The sequence below is a fragment of the Balaenoptera ricei genome, chromosome 17 (genome assembly GCF_028023285.1).
Source record: "Balaenoptera ricei isolate mBalRic1 chromosome 17, mBalRic1.hap2, whole genome shotgun sequence".
Classification (NCBI taxonomy): Eukaryota; Metazoa; Chordata; class Mammalia; order Artiodactyla; family Balaenopteridae; genus Balaenoptera; species Balaenoptera ricei.
In genome coordinates this window covers 28387508-28402143 of record NC_082655.1, presented here as the reverse complement: position 1 = coordinate 28402143, position 14636 = coordinate 28387508, and the positions used below count along the sequence as shown (strand labels likewise).

At 39.0% G+C, this 14636-nt stretch overlaps 1 protein-coding gene across 2 annotated transcripts in view; it reads right to left on the bottom strand.

Moving 5' to 3' along the window:
* NUDCD1 (NudC domain containing 1) overlaps positions 1-14488 on the bottom strand; it is a 92773-nt gene extending 78285 nt beyond the window's left edge. For both annotated transcript variants that reach the window (XM_059901326.1, XM_059901327.1), the window contains exons 1-2: positions 14276-14488; positions 1959-2113 (exon numbers count right to left, since the gene is read on the bottom strand). In XM_059901326.1, the coding sequence (XP_059757309.1) occupies positions 1959-2113; positions 14276-14393 (273 nt within the window). In that variant the 5' untranslated portion in view covers positions 14394-14488. The remainder of the gene's footprint in view (positions 1-1958; positions 2114-14275) is intronic.
* Between the last annotated feature and the right edge of the window lie 148 nt (positions 14489-14636).

Here is a 14636-nt window from a genome sequence, read left to right as displayed (position 1 = left end):
ACTGTTAGAATGTAGTGTACAAAGTGGTGAAAGACAAGCCTGGAGAAAAGGGCATTATAAGCTGCATTTGCCAAGGTGAGGAGTTTGTATTTTTTAAACAAATATATCACTTTATGCTTATACTTGCCAGGAAAATCAAAATCAAACAAACACACACACACAAAAAACCCCACCTTTGGAAGAATATACAAGAAACTAATAAAAAGAAGTTACAGAGGGGGGCTTCCCTGGTGGCGCAGTGGTTAAGAATCCGCCTGCCAATGCAGGGGACACGGGTTCGAGCCCTGGTCCGGGAAGATCCCACATGCCGCGGAGCAACTAAGCCCGTGCACCACAACTACTGAGCCTGCGCTCTAGAGCCCGTGAGCCACAAATACTGAGCCCGCATGCCACAACTACTGAAGCCCACGTGCCTAGAGCCCATGCTCCGCAACAAGAGAAGCCACCACAACGAGAAGCCCATGCACCGCAACGAAGAGTAACCCCCGCTCGCCACAACTAGAGAAAGCCCATACACAGCAATGAAGACCCAATGCAGCCAAAAATAAATAAATAAATTTATTTAAAAAAAAAAAAAAAAAAGAAGTTATGGAGGGAAAAGGGGTACTGAACACAGGACAGATAAAACTGGGATCAGAGAGACTTTACTAAATACCTTTTTAAGTTTCTTGTTTTTTAAATCACATGAATGCATTACCTATTCTAAAATTACATATTAAAAAGTATGGATTTTGTCATAAAGGAAATATTTAAGGAATTTAAATGAGAAGTGATAAGATTAAACAAGCAAACTGTATAGATTATTCTGTAGATGCAACACAAAGGAAAGCTGGAAGGAGCAGAGAGTAGTCAGGAAGCTATTGACAGACCACTTATTACTTAAAGCAAATACATTAACAATGTATTGTGGAGCTTACAACATATGAAGAAGTATAAAATGTATGACAATAGCCAGAGGATGGAAAAGGAAGTAAAAGGAATTATAATATCATAAGATTTTTACATTTTTTAAAAGTGGAATAACATTAATTAGAGGCAAAGTAGGATAAATTAAGGATGAGTACTACAATCTCTACATTAACCATTAAAAATAATAACAATACAAACAGGTTTAAATAAAAAGCCAAAGGAGAAAATTAAGTGGAATTTTAAGAAAAAAATTTTTAAAAAGAAAAACTGTGATGAATTAAAAAAACAGGTAGGAAGAGACACAAAGGAACAAAGAGCAGATGGGACAAAATGGAAAGAATTAGCAAACGGTAACATAAACCCAACCATATCAGTAATTACATTAAATATAAATGTACTAAGCCAATTAAAGGACAAAGATTGTCATTCTGGATAAAAAACAAGACCCAACTATATGCTCTTTACAAGAGACACACTTTAAAAATAACAACACTGACAAACTCAAAGAAAAAGGAAAGAAAAAGACAAATACTAATTAAACAAAAAAAAAAAAGCCAGGACAGCTATATTAATATCAGAAGACTTCAAGATAAATTATTCCCAGAGTCCAGAGATAAAGAGGGATATTTTATAATGCTAAAAGGACGTTGCATAGCAGACAAAACAATCCTATTGATAAAATGTCTGCACCCAATTAACATACTTAAAAATACATAAAGCAAAAATTAACTGAAAGGAAAAAACAGATAAATCCACTGTTATAGGATTAACTACTCACATAGAAAAAGCAGTTACATCAATATTGAGATATAAAACACATCAGAGTAGTTGCCTGTTGGTAAGAGTGGAGGGGAGTAAATAAATTTAAGTAACAAGAATAAGGGGAAAAATTAAAATTGAATTAAACAAAATGAACCCTTACATAAACTGATGATAGGATTCCATATATTAAAGGTATGTGTACCTCAATTCTCTAGACATTAGATGAAAAGGGAAAATTAAGTAACAAATTTATTGGAAAATCCTAGTATTACAAATTTTTTTCTTACCAGCATCACTGTTAAATTCATAATTCTTCCAAGGTTATCAACGTAGTAGACACTGTCTTGATACCATGAATCACAGTGTAGGTAATTATACATTCCAAAAGCATGCATGTGTTCCAGTGTATACTGATCATCTCGAAGTTTTACTTCTGCCACAGCTGAAATATAAGAAAAATAAACAAACATCAAGAGTTCTGCCTCAGATTGTTCTTTTCTGCAGAATGTCAACAAGGCAAAAAAATCACAGAATACTGATTACCAAGGCCTTCAGGACAATTCACTATATTTTTCATTTCAAAAACAATTTCTGGGCCCCTACTAGGCACTGTGTGCAGAGGATAAACAGTGAGTAAAACTGACAAGGCCCCTGCCCTTACAGAACTCAGAACACAGTGGCCAGAGGAGATAGAGCTCTTCATACCACACTCTTTTCTTTTAGGTACCTCTTCCTTGTAATTATAAATAAAAAGAACAGAGAAATCATAAAATTGAAAGATTTCCTGTTTTCTGGGCAAATATTAAGTACACTTTATAACGTGTGTGCTTTTTAAAAAGCTCTACCTCTATCACCTCGTTCATTTTTTTACCACACATTAAGAAATAAAGAGAATGTTTTTATTATCCCATAAAATAATTATGGAAATAAATGTAAGTGCAAATGGTGACTTCTCTAATGCTATACCACATCTTTCCCAAGAATACAGAACAAAACAGTGATCATATCTGCAACAGAAACAAGGTTTCTTATTTAAAGAACAGTGTTTTTTCCACTAGGGCATTGGAAGCTCCCATAACTTTATTTTACTTTTTCCCAGCTTTACTGAGATGTAATTGGCGTATGACATTGTATAAGTTTAAGGTACACAACATAATGATTTGATATAAGTATTTATTGTGAAATGATTATCAAAATAAGTTTACTTAACACATCCATCACCTCATAGTTACAACTGTTCTTCTCGTTATAAGAACTTTTAAGATCTACTCTCGTAGCTGCTTCCATAGTTTTACATTTCCTTTTTTTTAAAAATTTATTTATTTATTTTATTTTTGGCTGCGTTGGGTCTTCATTGCTGCGTGCGGGCCTTCTCTAGTTGTGGCGAGCGGGGGTTACTCTTTGTGGCAGTGCACGGGCTTCTCATTGCGGTGGCTTCTCTTGTTGCAGAGCACGGGGTCTAGGCGCACGGGCCTCAGTAGTTGTGGCACGCAGGCTCAGTAGTTGTGGCGCACGGGCTTAGTTGCTCCGTGGCATGTGGGATCTTCCCGGACCAGGGCTCGAACCCTGGCGGATTCTTAACCACTGCGCCACCAGGGAAGTCCTGCTTCCGTAATTTTAAATCTGCCAAGCATGATATCTGCCTCCCACTCCTCCTTCCCTTCTATGTAGAGAGAAACTTATAGTTCAGGGCTGCCAGTGACCTAGAATTAATTTCTGCTCCAACAGGAAATACATAAGTAGACTATGCTGGGCCAATATTTTACCTTAACTATGAAACTCACCTTACTGTATTCTGATTGCAAGTATTTTCATCTTTTTTTCCCAAATGCTCACCTGTTCGTACTTCTATTACCTGCCTTGAGTCCTGGCTGACTTACATTTATTCATTCATTTATTCAGCAAATATTTTAATAGGCACAAATGATACAATGATGAGAAAAGAGCACAGAATCTACCTGCTTAACACTTATGATCCAGTGGGGAAATGGATGTTAGTCAAATAAATAAATATATAATTAAACTGTAATAAATGTTATAAAGAAAAATTATTGGATACTGTGAGAACAAATAACACTGGAAGCTGATCTACTTGGGGAGAGTAAAGAAGACTTTAAAAAATTCGAGCCAAGCTACAAAGGACAAGGTAGAGTTAACTTAAGAAACATCCCTATACACACACACACACACACACACACACACACACATAAACTACTTATCACAGGCAAAATGAGAGCAGGCGAAAGTAGAAGGAAACACTTGTGTTCAAAAAACTAAAAGTCAGCCAGACTGGCTGAAATACAGAGCAACAAGGAGAACTGCACAAGGAAAGGCAACAGATGAAAAAAGCTAGAGAACTGGGCAGAAGCTGGATCACAAAAGGCCTTGCCTTTATTTATCTTTGTTGATAAACTCATGTAATAAGAGCTCATTTAAGAACTTTTAACTGGGAGAGTAAAGTCCAGATTCGAATGTATAAAAGGTTACTTATAGGGACTTCCCTGGTGGCGCAGTGGTTAAGAATCCGCCTGCCAGTGCAGGGGACACGGGTTCGAGCCCTGGTCCAGGAAGATCCCACATGCCGTGGACCAACTAAGCCCACGCGCCACAACTACTGAGCCTGTGCTCTAGAGCCCGCGAGCCACAACTACTGAGCCTGCGTGCCACAACTACTAAAGCCTGCGTGCCTAGAGCCCGTGCTCTGCAACAAGAGAAGCCACTACAATGAGAAGCCCTCGCGCCGCAATGAAGAGTAGCCCCCGCTTGCCGCAACTAGAGAAAGCCCGCGTGCAGCAACGAGGAGCCAATGCAGCCAAAAATAAAAATATATATATATTAAAAAAATAAAAATAAAAAGGTTACTTATAACTACCTATGGAAAACACACCAGAGCAAAGCAAAGTAAACCCAGGAAGATCCACCAGGAAGCTACTGCAGTCATCCAGGTAAAGGATGGTTGAAATTTGGAGACGTATCAGAGGTTAAATCATTATAACTTGGTGATGGATTTGATAGAGGCTGAGGAAATTATTACATGACTCAAGGAAGTGTTTATTTTATAAGGAAGTTAAAAATACATATTCACTGATTAGAAGGGAAACAATCATTAATTCTTGTTTTTCTAGCACCACTGTGTGGATTAAACTCGATACTGCAGGAAGTGTACGTGGTAACAGAATGGTCCAAAGCAGTAATATTAGGCAATGATACAACAAATACATTTTCTTCATATTTGTGCCAAAGACCCCTGAGCAAACCTGAACAAGCCAGAGACTTCTTAGCCCTCTGCCTTGGTACAACACCTCGTCTGTAACTGTACTGATTCTGGAAAACCATTATTAGGAAACCATGAAATAGTCTAAGTCTTAGGGTGCTGCATTCTGACAAGATTAATTTATGTAGGTTATTAGGACACAAATGAAGGGCACATTACATACTTGCTATTTTGCAAGAGCTGACAGTGCTCAGAAAAAGGCCACCTCTTTGGCCCCAAATGAGAAAGGAAAAGTTATTGCATTTACCATGTCAATCAACTTGAGTATAAAAGGGCAGGCAGAGAAAAATGAAAGGAGAAAAGCAATGTCCAGAATGTGACAGAGCTTAACCACTGATGGGGCTCTTTTGTAAAGCCTAAGGGAGGGGTGAACAGCAGGGAGTATCCAATCCAGCTTGATCTTTGAAATGATTGAAGAAGAGGAACCTCTTTAACAGAGGGCTAAGAAGCCATTGTAGTAAAATATTTTATTAGTTAACATTATCTTGCATCAGAAATAAAACAGCTTTGCTGAAAAAGCCTTCTCTCTTATTCTATGAAAAAGAACTTAGGGCCTAACAAGAAGGGAATCTCCCTTAATCTTTACCTAAATTTCTTATAAAACATGCATGGAACCTCAAAAACTTATAGTTTTTCATTCACAAATTATTTATTATTATTATTTTTTAAAATAAATTTATTTATTTATTTTTGGCTGTGTTGGGTCTTCGTTTCTGTGCGAGGGCTTTCTCCAGTTGCAGCGAATGGGGGCCACTCTTCATTGAGGTGCGCGGGCCTCTCACTGTCGCGGCCTCTCGCTGCGGAGCACAGCTCCAGACGCGCAGGCTCAGTAGTTGTGGCTCAGGGGCCCAGCTGCTCCACGGCATGTGGGATCCTCCCAGACCAGGGCTCGAACCTGTGTCCCCTGCATTAGCAGGCGGATTCTCAACCACTGCTCCACCAGGGAAGCCCACAAATTATTTATTGAATGTCTACTACGTGCCAGACATGGTGCTTGGCGTTGGGCAAATACTGGTAAATAAAACAGACATGATCCCTGTCCTAATGGTGCTAACAATGGTCACGATTACTGCTTCTTGTCCTTTCCAAATACAGAATTAGGTTGAACCAAATGAAATTGTCAATATTCAACTCTTTTGACACCAACTGAATATAATTCAATCTAATACTTACATAAGCACAGTATTTTCTTAAAAGGAGGGGAAGGAGCAAAGAACGTTAACTCACAAAGGTCACTTCTTAGACCATTTATCTTCTAAAAATGATCAGTTAAGTCTTCTGTTCACCTAGTTACTGAGTTTGCTCTTTGCATATAAAGATGTAAAAAAGCAAGAGTACAGGTTTGTATAACTAGTTCTGAAGCAAAATGCACAGAACAAGGCAGGGCTAGAATTCGCAGCATTGCTCCCACTACTCTTCTATACAATGCTTCTGCACCATAACACATTGATCTGCTTCTCTTCCCCAAATTTTCCTCCAGAAGAATAGGCATGAATTTTATAGTAAACTTACATAAATAAGTTACATGGCTCTTCTCTCTCTTTATTCCAATTATAGCCTAAACCTTCGCCAGCTTTTATTCTCCCTGCCCTGAAGAAACAGCCCAGAGACCACAAAGTGCATTAGAAAAAGCAGGAGCTTTAGGGTCAGGTTAGCCACTGATGGCTAAGGTTAAGTTACCTAACTTTCTACCCTGATTCCTCACTTGTAATAAAAGTTAATAATACTTATCCTATGAAATTATTGACAAGTTTAAATTATGTGAAGTATTTGCTATGTGACGCCTAAGAAGGAGAGTAAGGGTTAATCTCCCGGTTCCTCTTCTCCCTTCCAAGGCTAATTCTCACACAGCTGTTTATTCCATTCTCTCCTGCCTCTTCTAGGCCTTTCCTCAGGTTATCTCCTCTCCACTGGCCCCTTCTCCTCCACTTATATGCTGAAAACTTCCCCACTCTCAAAACACCTGAAAATGATTTCCTCTTCTTTGCTCTGCACTCAAAGCAGAGCTCTCTCCCACCCTGTACTTCTCAAACTTCTCTAAAAAACAATCTACACTCCCATTTTCTCATTACCCTCATTAACCCATTTTAATTTTGTTTTTAGCTCTACTACTCTATAGCAATTATTTTTCCCTTAAAAATATGTATTGAGCAGCCAAGATGGAATAATAGTAATCAGATTTATCCCTCCCTCAGAAACAACCAGTAAGACAAAATAAAATGAACCAGACAAAATTACGTGAAACAATAATTTTCAAGACACAAGACAACAGGCAACAAAGGATAGTGATCCTTAAGAGATGAGAAACAAATGAGGTGAGCTCCACTACTGCCCCAGCTTAGTGCCATGAGTGAGTTTCCAGCCCACAGCACAAAGAGGGGAAAGTGAGGTAGAACCTGACCAACTCCCTGGGTTGAGGAATCTGAGCTGAAAGTCTGGGGAGACCAAGACAGCTACAGTTTATCGGACAGAGCACCAGAGAAGAGAGAGCCATAGAGAGAGAGAGCTCCAGAGATCTGCAGAGGGTCTCTCTCAAATATTCAGCAGAGAACTAATGGCATATGTCTGAAGAAACTACCCCAGACCAGGGAAAGAACCATCTGAACGGATTAGAGGGAACAGTGTTGGGTACTCACACAAGGCTGGGAGCTGTCACTGTTCCCACTAGGCAGACCAGAGAAAACTTCAAATTCATAGGCAGAGTACACAGAAAAGTCTTGTCTCAGTGGTGAGGAATAATCAGCCATAGACTGAGCATTGCTCCAGACAAGGCTAAAAAATCATAAAAGCAAGACCCATTGGCATTAATCTAATTAATCCAAGTAACTCAACTGCATCACAGAACAAAGTTCAAGAAGATTTATAAGGATACAAAAATGTCTTATACCCAATAGGGTAAAATTCACAACTTTTTGCATCCAAAGATTACCAGGCATGCAAAGAGGAAAGAAAACAAAACCCACAATGAGAATACCCAATCAACAGAAGTCAAAACACATAACTGACACAGAAGTTATAATTAGCAGAACAAAACATTAAAATGTTTTAAAACATTAAAACATTAAACATTAAAACGTTTAATTAAATTAAACATTAAATTAAAAAAATTAAAATATTTATTAAAGTACATTCCAAATGTTCAAAATGACAACCAGAGGCATGAAAGGTATTAAAAATCATTTAAATCAAACTTCTAGAGATGAAAACTACAATATCTAAGATGAAAAATACACTAGATGGAATTAATGACAGAATAGACATTGCAAAAGAAAAGATTAGTGAAATTAAAGGCATGAAAATAGAAACTATCCAAAATAAAACAGATTTACGGGACTCCCCTGGCGGTCCAGTGGTTAAGACTCCCATGCTTTCACTGCAGGGAGCACAGGTTCAATCCCTGGTCGGGGAACTAAGATCCTGCATGCCGCACAGCAGGGCCAAAAAAACAAACAAAAAAACCCAAAGAAAGATTAAAAAATAAAAATAAAAATAAAAAGAGCATTAATGAGCTGGGGTTAACTTTCAGTAATCTAAAAATGGGTAACTAGATTCCTCAAAGGAGAAAACAGAGGAAAAAAAAAAAAAAAACTGGAAGAAATAATGGCTGAAAACTTTCCAAACTTGATGAAAACTATAAACCCATGGATCTAGGAAGTTCAACAAACCCCAAGCACAAGAATCATGAGGAAAACCACATCAACACACAACATAATCAAACCGCTCTAAACCAATATGAAAGAGAAAAGTCTTAAAAGCAGCCAGAGAAGAAAAAGATATTATGTATAAAAGAACAAAGATAGGCTAACATCTCATCAGAAAACAATACAAGTAATAAGACAAGGGGTAACATCTTTAAAGTACTGAAAGCAAAAAACTGTTAACCTAGAATTCTGCACATAGCAAAAATATCTTTTGAAAATCAAGGCAAAATAAAAATGTTTTCAGACATACAAAAGCTGAAATATTTCATCACCAGAAGACCCACACTGTAAGAAATATTAAAAGTCCTTCAGGCGGAGGAAAATTATACAGATAAAAATATGGATCTACATAAAGGAATGAAGAGCACCAGAAATGTAAATATATAAGATTTTTTTAATTAACTATTTAAACAAAAATAACAACGTATTACAAGTTTATAGTAATATGTAAAAGTAAAATGCACAACAATAGCATAAAGGAGAGAAATGGAAGTATACTTTTGTAAAGTTCTTATACTATACGTGAAATAATACAATATCATTTGAATGCACCATGTAATAATTTAAAGATGTATACTATAAACCCTAAAATAACAAAACAAAGAGCTATAGCTAATAAGCCAACAAATGTGATAAAAATGGATTCTTAAAAATACTCAATCCAAAAGAAGGCAGAAAAGCAGGAAACTTCCATCTTCCCGAAGACTAAATGGGACCAACAGACTACCAATAGCAAGATGAAAGACCCAAACCTAACAAAATCAATAAACACATTAAATGTAAACAGTCTAATCACAAGATAAAGATTATCAGTTTAAATAAAAAAGACCCAACTATTTTTGCCAAAAAGAAATGTATGTTATCAACACAACATTGTAATCAACTATACTTCAATAAAATAAATTTTTAAAAAAGAAAGAAATGCATGTTAAATACTAAGACACAAATAGGTTAAAAGTAAAAGAATGAAAGATATATATATATATATACATTATGGTAACATTAATTAGAAGAAAGCTGAAGTGACTATTTTACTATCAAACAGGAGAATTCAGGGCAGACTATCACCAAGGATATAAAGGTTATTTCATAATGATAAAGTGGTCAATTTATCCAAGAACATAATAATCAATAATGTTTATGCAACATAAAATATATGAAGCAAAAACTGACAGAACTGTAAGGAAGAAGAGAAAAATCCACAATTACAGCCAGAGATTTCAAAATCTCTCTCTCATGCAACAAGAATAAATTCAAAGTAATTATGATGAGTAAGAGAAGCCAGACAAAAAAGTACATACTGTGTAATTCTATGTATATAAAACTTTAGAAAATACAAATGAATCTACAGTGACAGATCAGTTGTTGCTTAGGGACTGAGAGGGGAGAGGGAGGAACAGAGGGCCAGTTACAGAAAGGCACAAGGGAACTTTTGGGGATGGTAGCTACGTTTAATATCTTGATTGTGGTGATGACTTCATGAGTGTATATGAACACATGTCAAAACTTATCAAACTAGGGCTTCCCTGGTGGCACAGTGGTTGAGAGTCTGCCTGCCAATGCAGGGGACACGGGTTCGAACCCTGGTCTGGGAAGATCCCACATGCCGCGGAGCAACTGGGCCCGTGAGCCACAATTACTGAGCCTGCGCGTCTGGAGCCTGTGCTCCGCAACAAGAGAGGCCGTGATAGTGAGAGGCCCTCGCACCGCGATGAAGAGTGGCCCCCGCTTGCCACAACTAGAGAAAGCCCTCGCACAGAAACGAAGACCCAACACAGCCAAAAATATAAAATAAATAAAAACATCTGATTGTCTAGAAATCATAAAAAAAAAAAAACTTATCAAACTATACACTTAAATATGTGTAGATTATTGTTATAGCTCAATAAAGCTGTTTAGGTTGTGCGTGATATAAAATCTTCTATTATTCATCAGTCATGCTGAAGCTCCAGAGATGAAACATTGAAGAAGACGGATACGGGACTCTCAATACAGAACTAGCAGTCTTAGCAGAGAAAACAGACACCAAATGCTAAAGTGTGATAAAGTCTATGAAGAATCAGGTACTGTGGAAAAGTACAGATTCTAATTTGTATAGATTCTATAGTATAGATTTTTACTAGATAGTCAAGAAAGGAATCTGAGTCAGTAACATGTAAACCAAGATGAAAGAACAGAGTATGACTTAGCTAGGTGAAATATAGGAGGAAAATATATACATTTACTTAATGAAGAGTCTAGGGAAAAAATATAAGATGAATTCCAGAAGTGGAACTGCTGGCTCAAAGGGCAGTTACAATTTTATACAAAAGGTTTTTTTGCTTAGTTCTTTGGAAAGAAAAAGACAAAGTGACATTTACTGTTTATTTAGCATAGGGGGTTTCAGAACAATTTAATAACATTTAAGACAAGAGAATAAAACTCAAAGCTCCAAGCAATTTGAGACCAGACACCACATCTTCATTCTCACATCCCAACTGGGAAGCTTCACACTCCACAGGTGCCCGCCAACCGTCTGCTGAATTAACATGAACCCCTTAGGTTGGTTATAAAAGAAATCAAACTGTCAGGAGGAGTAGCTCAATCACACCTCACAATATCTCTAGAAATGGCAGTTTTTAAAAGAATTAACCTCTTCTTCATCATCCTCCTCAAGTAATTAATTCTTTTTTTTTTTTTTTTTTTTTTTTTTTTAAACTCTTTACTTCTTTTTTTTTTTTTTTTTTAAATGAGGGGAGGAATTTTATTTATTTATTTATTTTTTTAATAGCTACTTTATTTATTTATTTATTTATTTATTATTTTTGGCTGTGTTGGGTCTTCGGTTCGTGCGAGGGCTTTCTCTAGTTGCGGCAAGCGGGGGCCACTCTTCATCGCGGTGCGGGGACCGCTCTTCATCGCGGTGCGCGGGCCTCTCACCACCGCGGCCCCTCCCGTTGCGGGGCACAGGCTCCAGACGCGCAGGCTCAGTAGTTGTGGCTCACGGGCCCAGCTGCTCCGCGGCATGTGGGATCTTCCCAGACCAGGGCTCGAACCCGTGTCCCCTGCATTAGCAGGCAGACTCTCAACCACTGCGCCACCAGGGAAGCCCAGTAATTAATTCTTAATGAAAGCTCCTCACGTGAACTATTAGCAAAGCCTCCAAACTGGTCTCCCCATCTCCATTCCCCTCATCTTCCAAACTCAATCTCCACAGAGCCTAGGAGTGAACTATTCAATCCCCAAACCTGCCACTTCCCTTCCACACTTAAAACCCTAAATGGCACCTCATCACCTCCACTTGTGCATCCCAAACAGAATCTAAGACCAACACTGGTGAAATGAGGGGCAAAAAAGAACAACTTAGTTTTTCATAAAGTTAATGTATTCAATTAAGAGGACTATTTATTGTGAGATTTTGCTTCCTGCTTTTTTGGTGTCAAAATATCCTTTTGTTTATGAAAGTGTGGGTGAGTACGTGATAGTTCTTAAGAAACACCTGCACTTAGCAAATTAAAAAGTTGGTAAATCTATGACAGCTGAGCTTTATTTTCTATTGTAATTGCCCATGGAAAAGTCTGGGAAACACTGACTCACAGGATAAAGTACAAAAGACAAAAAGTGCCCTCATCTAAGTCCTCTCATTTTCCCAGCAGATTTTTTGCTCAGGCAATACAGCACTGCAATAGTGCCCTGCACACAATCTATTTTCCCTTTGCCCATGCTTCCCATGAATGGAATGACCTCAACAACAACCTCTCTTCTTCATTCACTCAATGTATTGAGTACCCACTATGCCAAGCACAAGAGAAACACTGCTGTATCCATGGAGCTCACAGTCTAGTGGAGGAAACAGATATCAAACAAATGTAGAGTTATCGATAAAAAACTATAAGTACTGCCTTCCAAAGAATGGAATGAAGGAGCCCAAAATCGAAGGCAGGAAGCCTAGTCAGGAAGGTACTATAGTTCAGGTAAGAAACAACAAGGATTTGGACAAGGATAGAGGCATGGAGAAGTCAAGATTTTGAGTTGACTAGATTTGCTGAGAAACAATAGGGGACAAAAGAGAAGAAATACACCAAAGATGACTCTCGCATGAGCAATTATGTCAACCTGCACTAGTAGTCCCAATTTTTTATGCTTCCCTGGATCTATTATGCCCTTTGGTTTGAGCTTCCCATATTGACACTAAGCTTGATTATACGACTTGCTTTGGCCAACGGGACAATAGCACACTTACTGCAATCAGAGCTTGAAAAACTCTTCAAGACAAGACTCTTGGAATAACCCTGTGCCAGCATGCTGAAGGATAAGAGACCATCTGAAATCATCTTAAACCAGCCTACAGCCAGAGAAACCCCAAACATATGAGAAAAGACTACACAGTCATGACTAGAACCACCTAGCTGACCTGTAGACTTGTAAGCAATAATAACTGCTTACTGTTTTGAGCCACTAAGTTTTGGGGTGGTTTTTTAATGCAAGGCTAACTAACATGGTGGTATCATTTATTTATATGGGGTGGGAGAGAGAAAGGAAGGGAATGAAAAGAAACATCAAACTCATTTTCTCTTACCCTGATCAACTACCTATTCTTTAAAGCTCAACTTAGATATCAACTTCTTTTGGAAGCTTTCCCAGATGTCCCAGGCTGGTTTGGGAAAGATACTGAACATTATCAATATGTTTTGTACATATCCCTATCACTGCCTTACTGTCTTATAATTACTTGCTTACACTTTTCTTCCTAACTAGACAACAACATTTTTATGTTACTGGCTGTGTCATATTCATCTTGATTGTATCAGCATATAACATAAAACAGGCTCTCAATAGAGATTTCTGAACTTATATAATTTATATATTAAATGAATAAACATTTGATTCTATAAAACTTATTAACTCTAGATTATTTCTCAAAGTGTGATCCACTGACAACATGCATCAGAATCAGCAGGGCTGTGTATTAAAAATGCAATCTTTGAGCTCTTTATCATTAACAAAAATGCCATTCTTTACCTTGTAAAAACAAGGATGAATATTCCCGCCACCTACAGATAAACAAAACAAGTAGTAGAAGTGTGGGTGCTAAACCAACTTTTCCTCAAATTTTTCTCGAGATGTAATCTACGATAGAGTCCTTAATCTGATGGCCCGTAGGTAATTGAAAACGCTCCTAACTGCAATGGAGTTTCTCTTCTAAGAACTGGGTCTCGGCCAGAGGAAACAGAAGCAGAAGGTCCTCCAAAAAGGTGTGACTTCTCAACGCACACGTTTACAGAGGATGCTCCAGGAAGAAAGCCTGCCCTGAGCTCTCTCCGCAGCAGGGGCCAGGCCAGGACCGACAGGCGGGCGGAGCCCAGAAAGCACCCGCATGCAGGACCTCGGAGCACGGGCAGCGGAGCCTAGGGCCGGCCCAGGGTCCCGCTACGGCAGAGCCACTCGAAGGCGGCTTCCTCGGGGGTCGGGGACAGGCATCATTCTCCAGAGGCAGCCACTCTGGTCCACCCCTGCCGGGCAGGCCGTGAGGAAGGCCACGGTTGCCTGGCTAGCCGGAGTCAGAAAAGAAGAAAATGCGGGAAGCGTCGAGTTTCGGAAGCCAAAAGGAGAAAGGAACAGAGTGCTAGGGGGCACCGCCGCTACCCACCTGCGTCAAGCTCCAGCTGGTAACAGGGCAGCGGCTCGAGGGAGAGCTTATAACCCTCGAAGCGGGGATCCAACAGAGGTCTCTTCACCCGCAGGGAGCAATTAGCGGCCACCTCCATCGCCTTCCAGGGGCCTAGCGTGAGAATTAATAAAGTTCGGGTTGAAAGGTCCGCGCTTCAAGCTTATCACCGTGGCTGGGAAGCGGCGTGGTTCCCATCCCAGAAAACACTGCGGCGTAGCGTGCCTTCTGGGAAATGTAGTGCCCACGGGGAAGTTGGCTCTGTTGCATGCTGGGATATGTAGTTTTGCGGGAACTCAATGCCCGTGCGACAGCAGGATCTGGACTCTCTTACCCAGAGGGC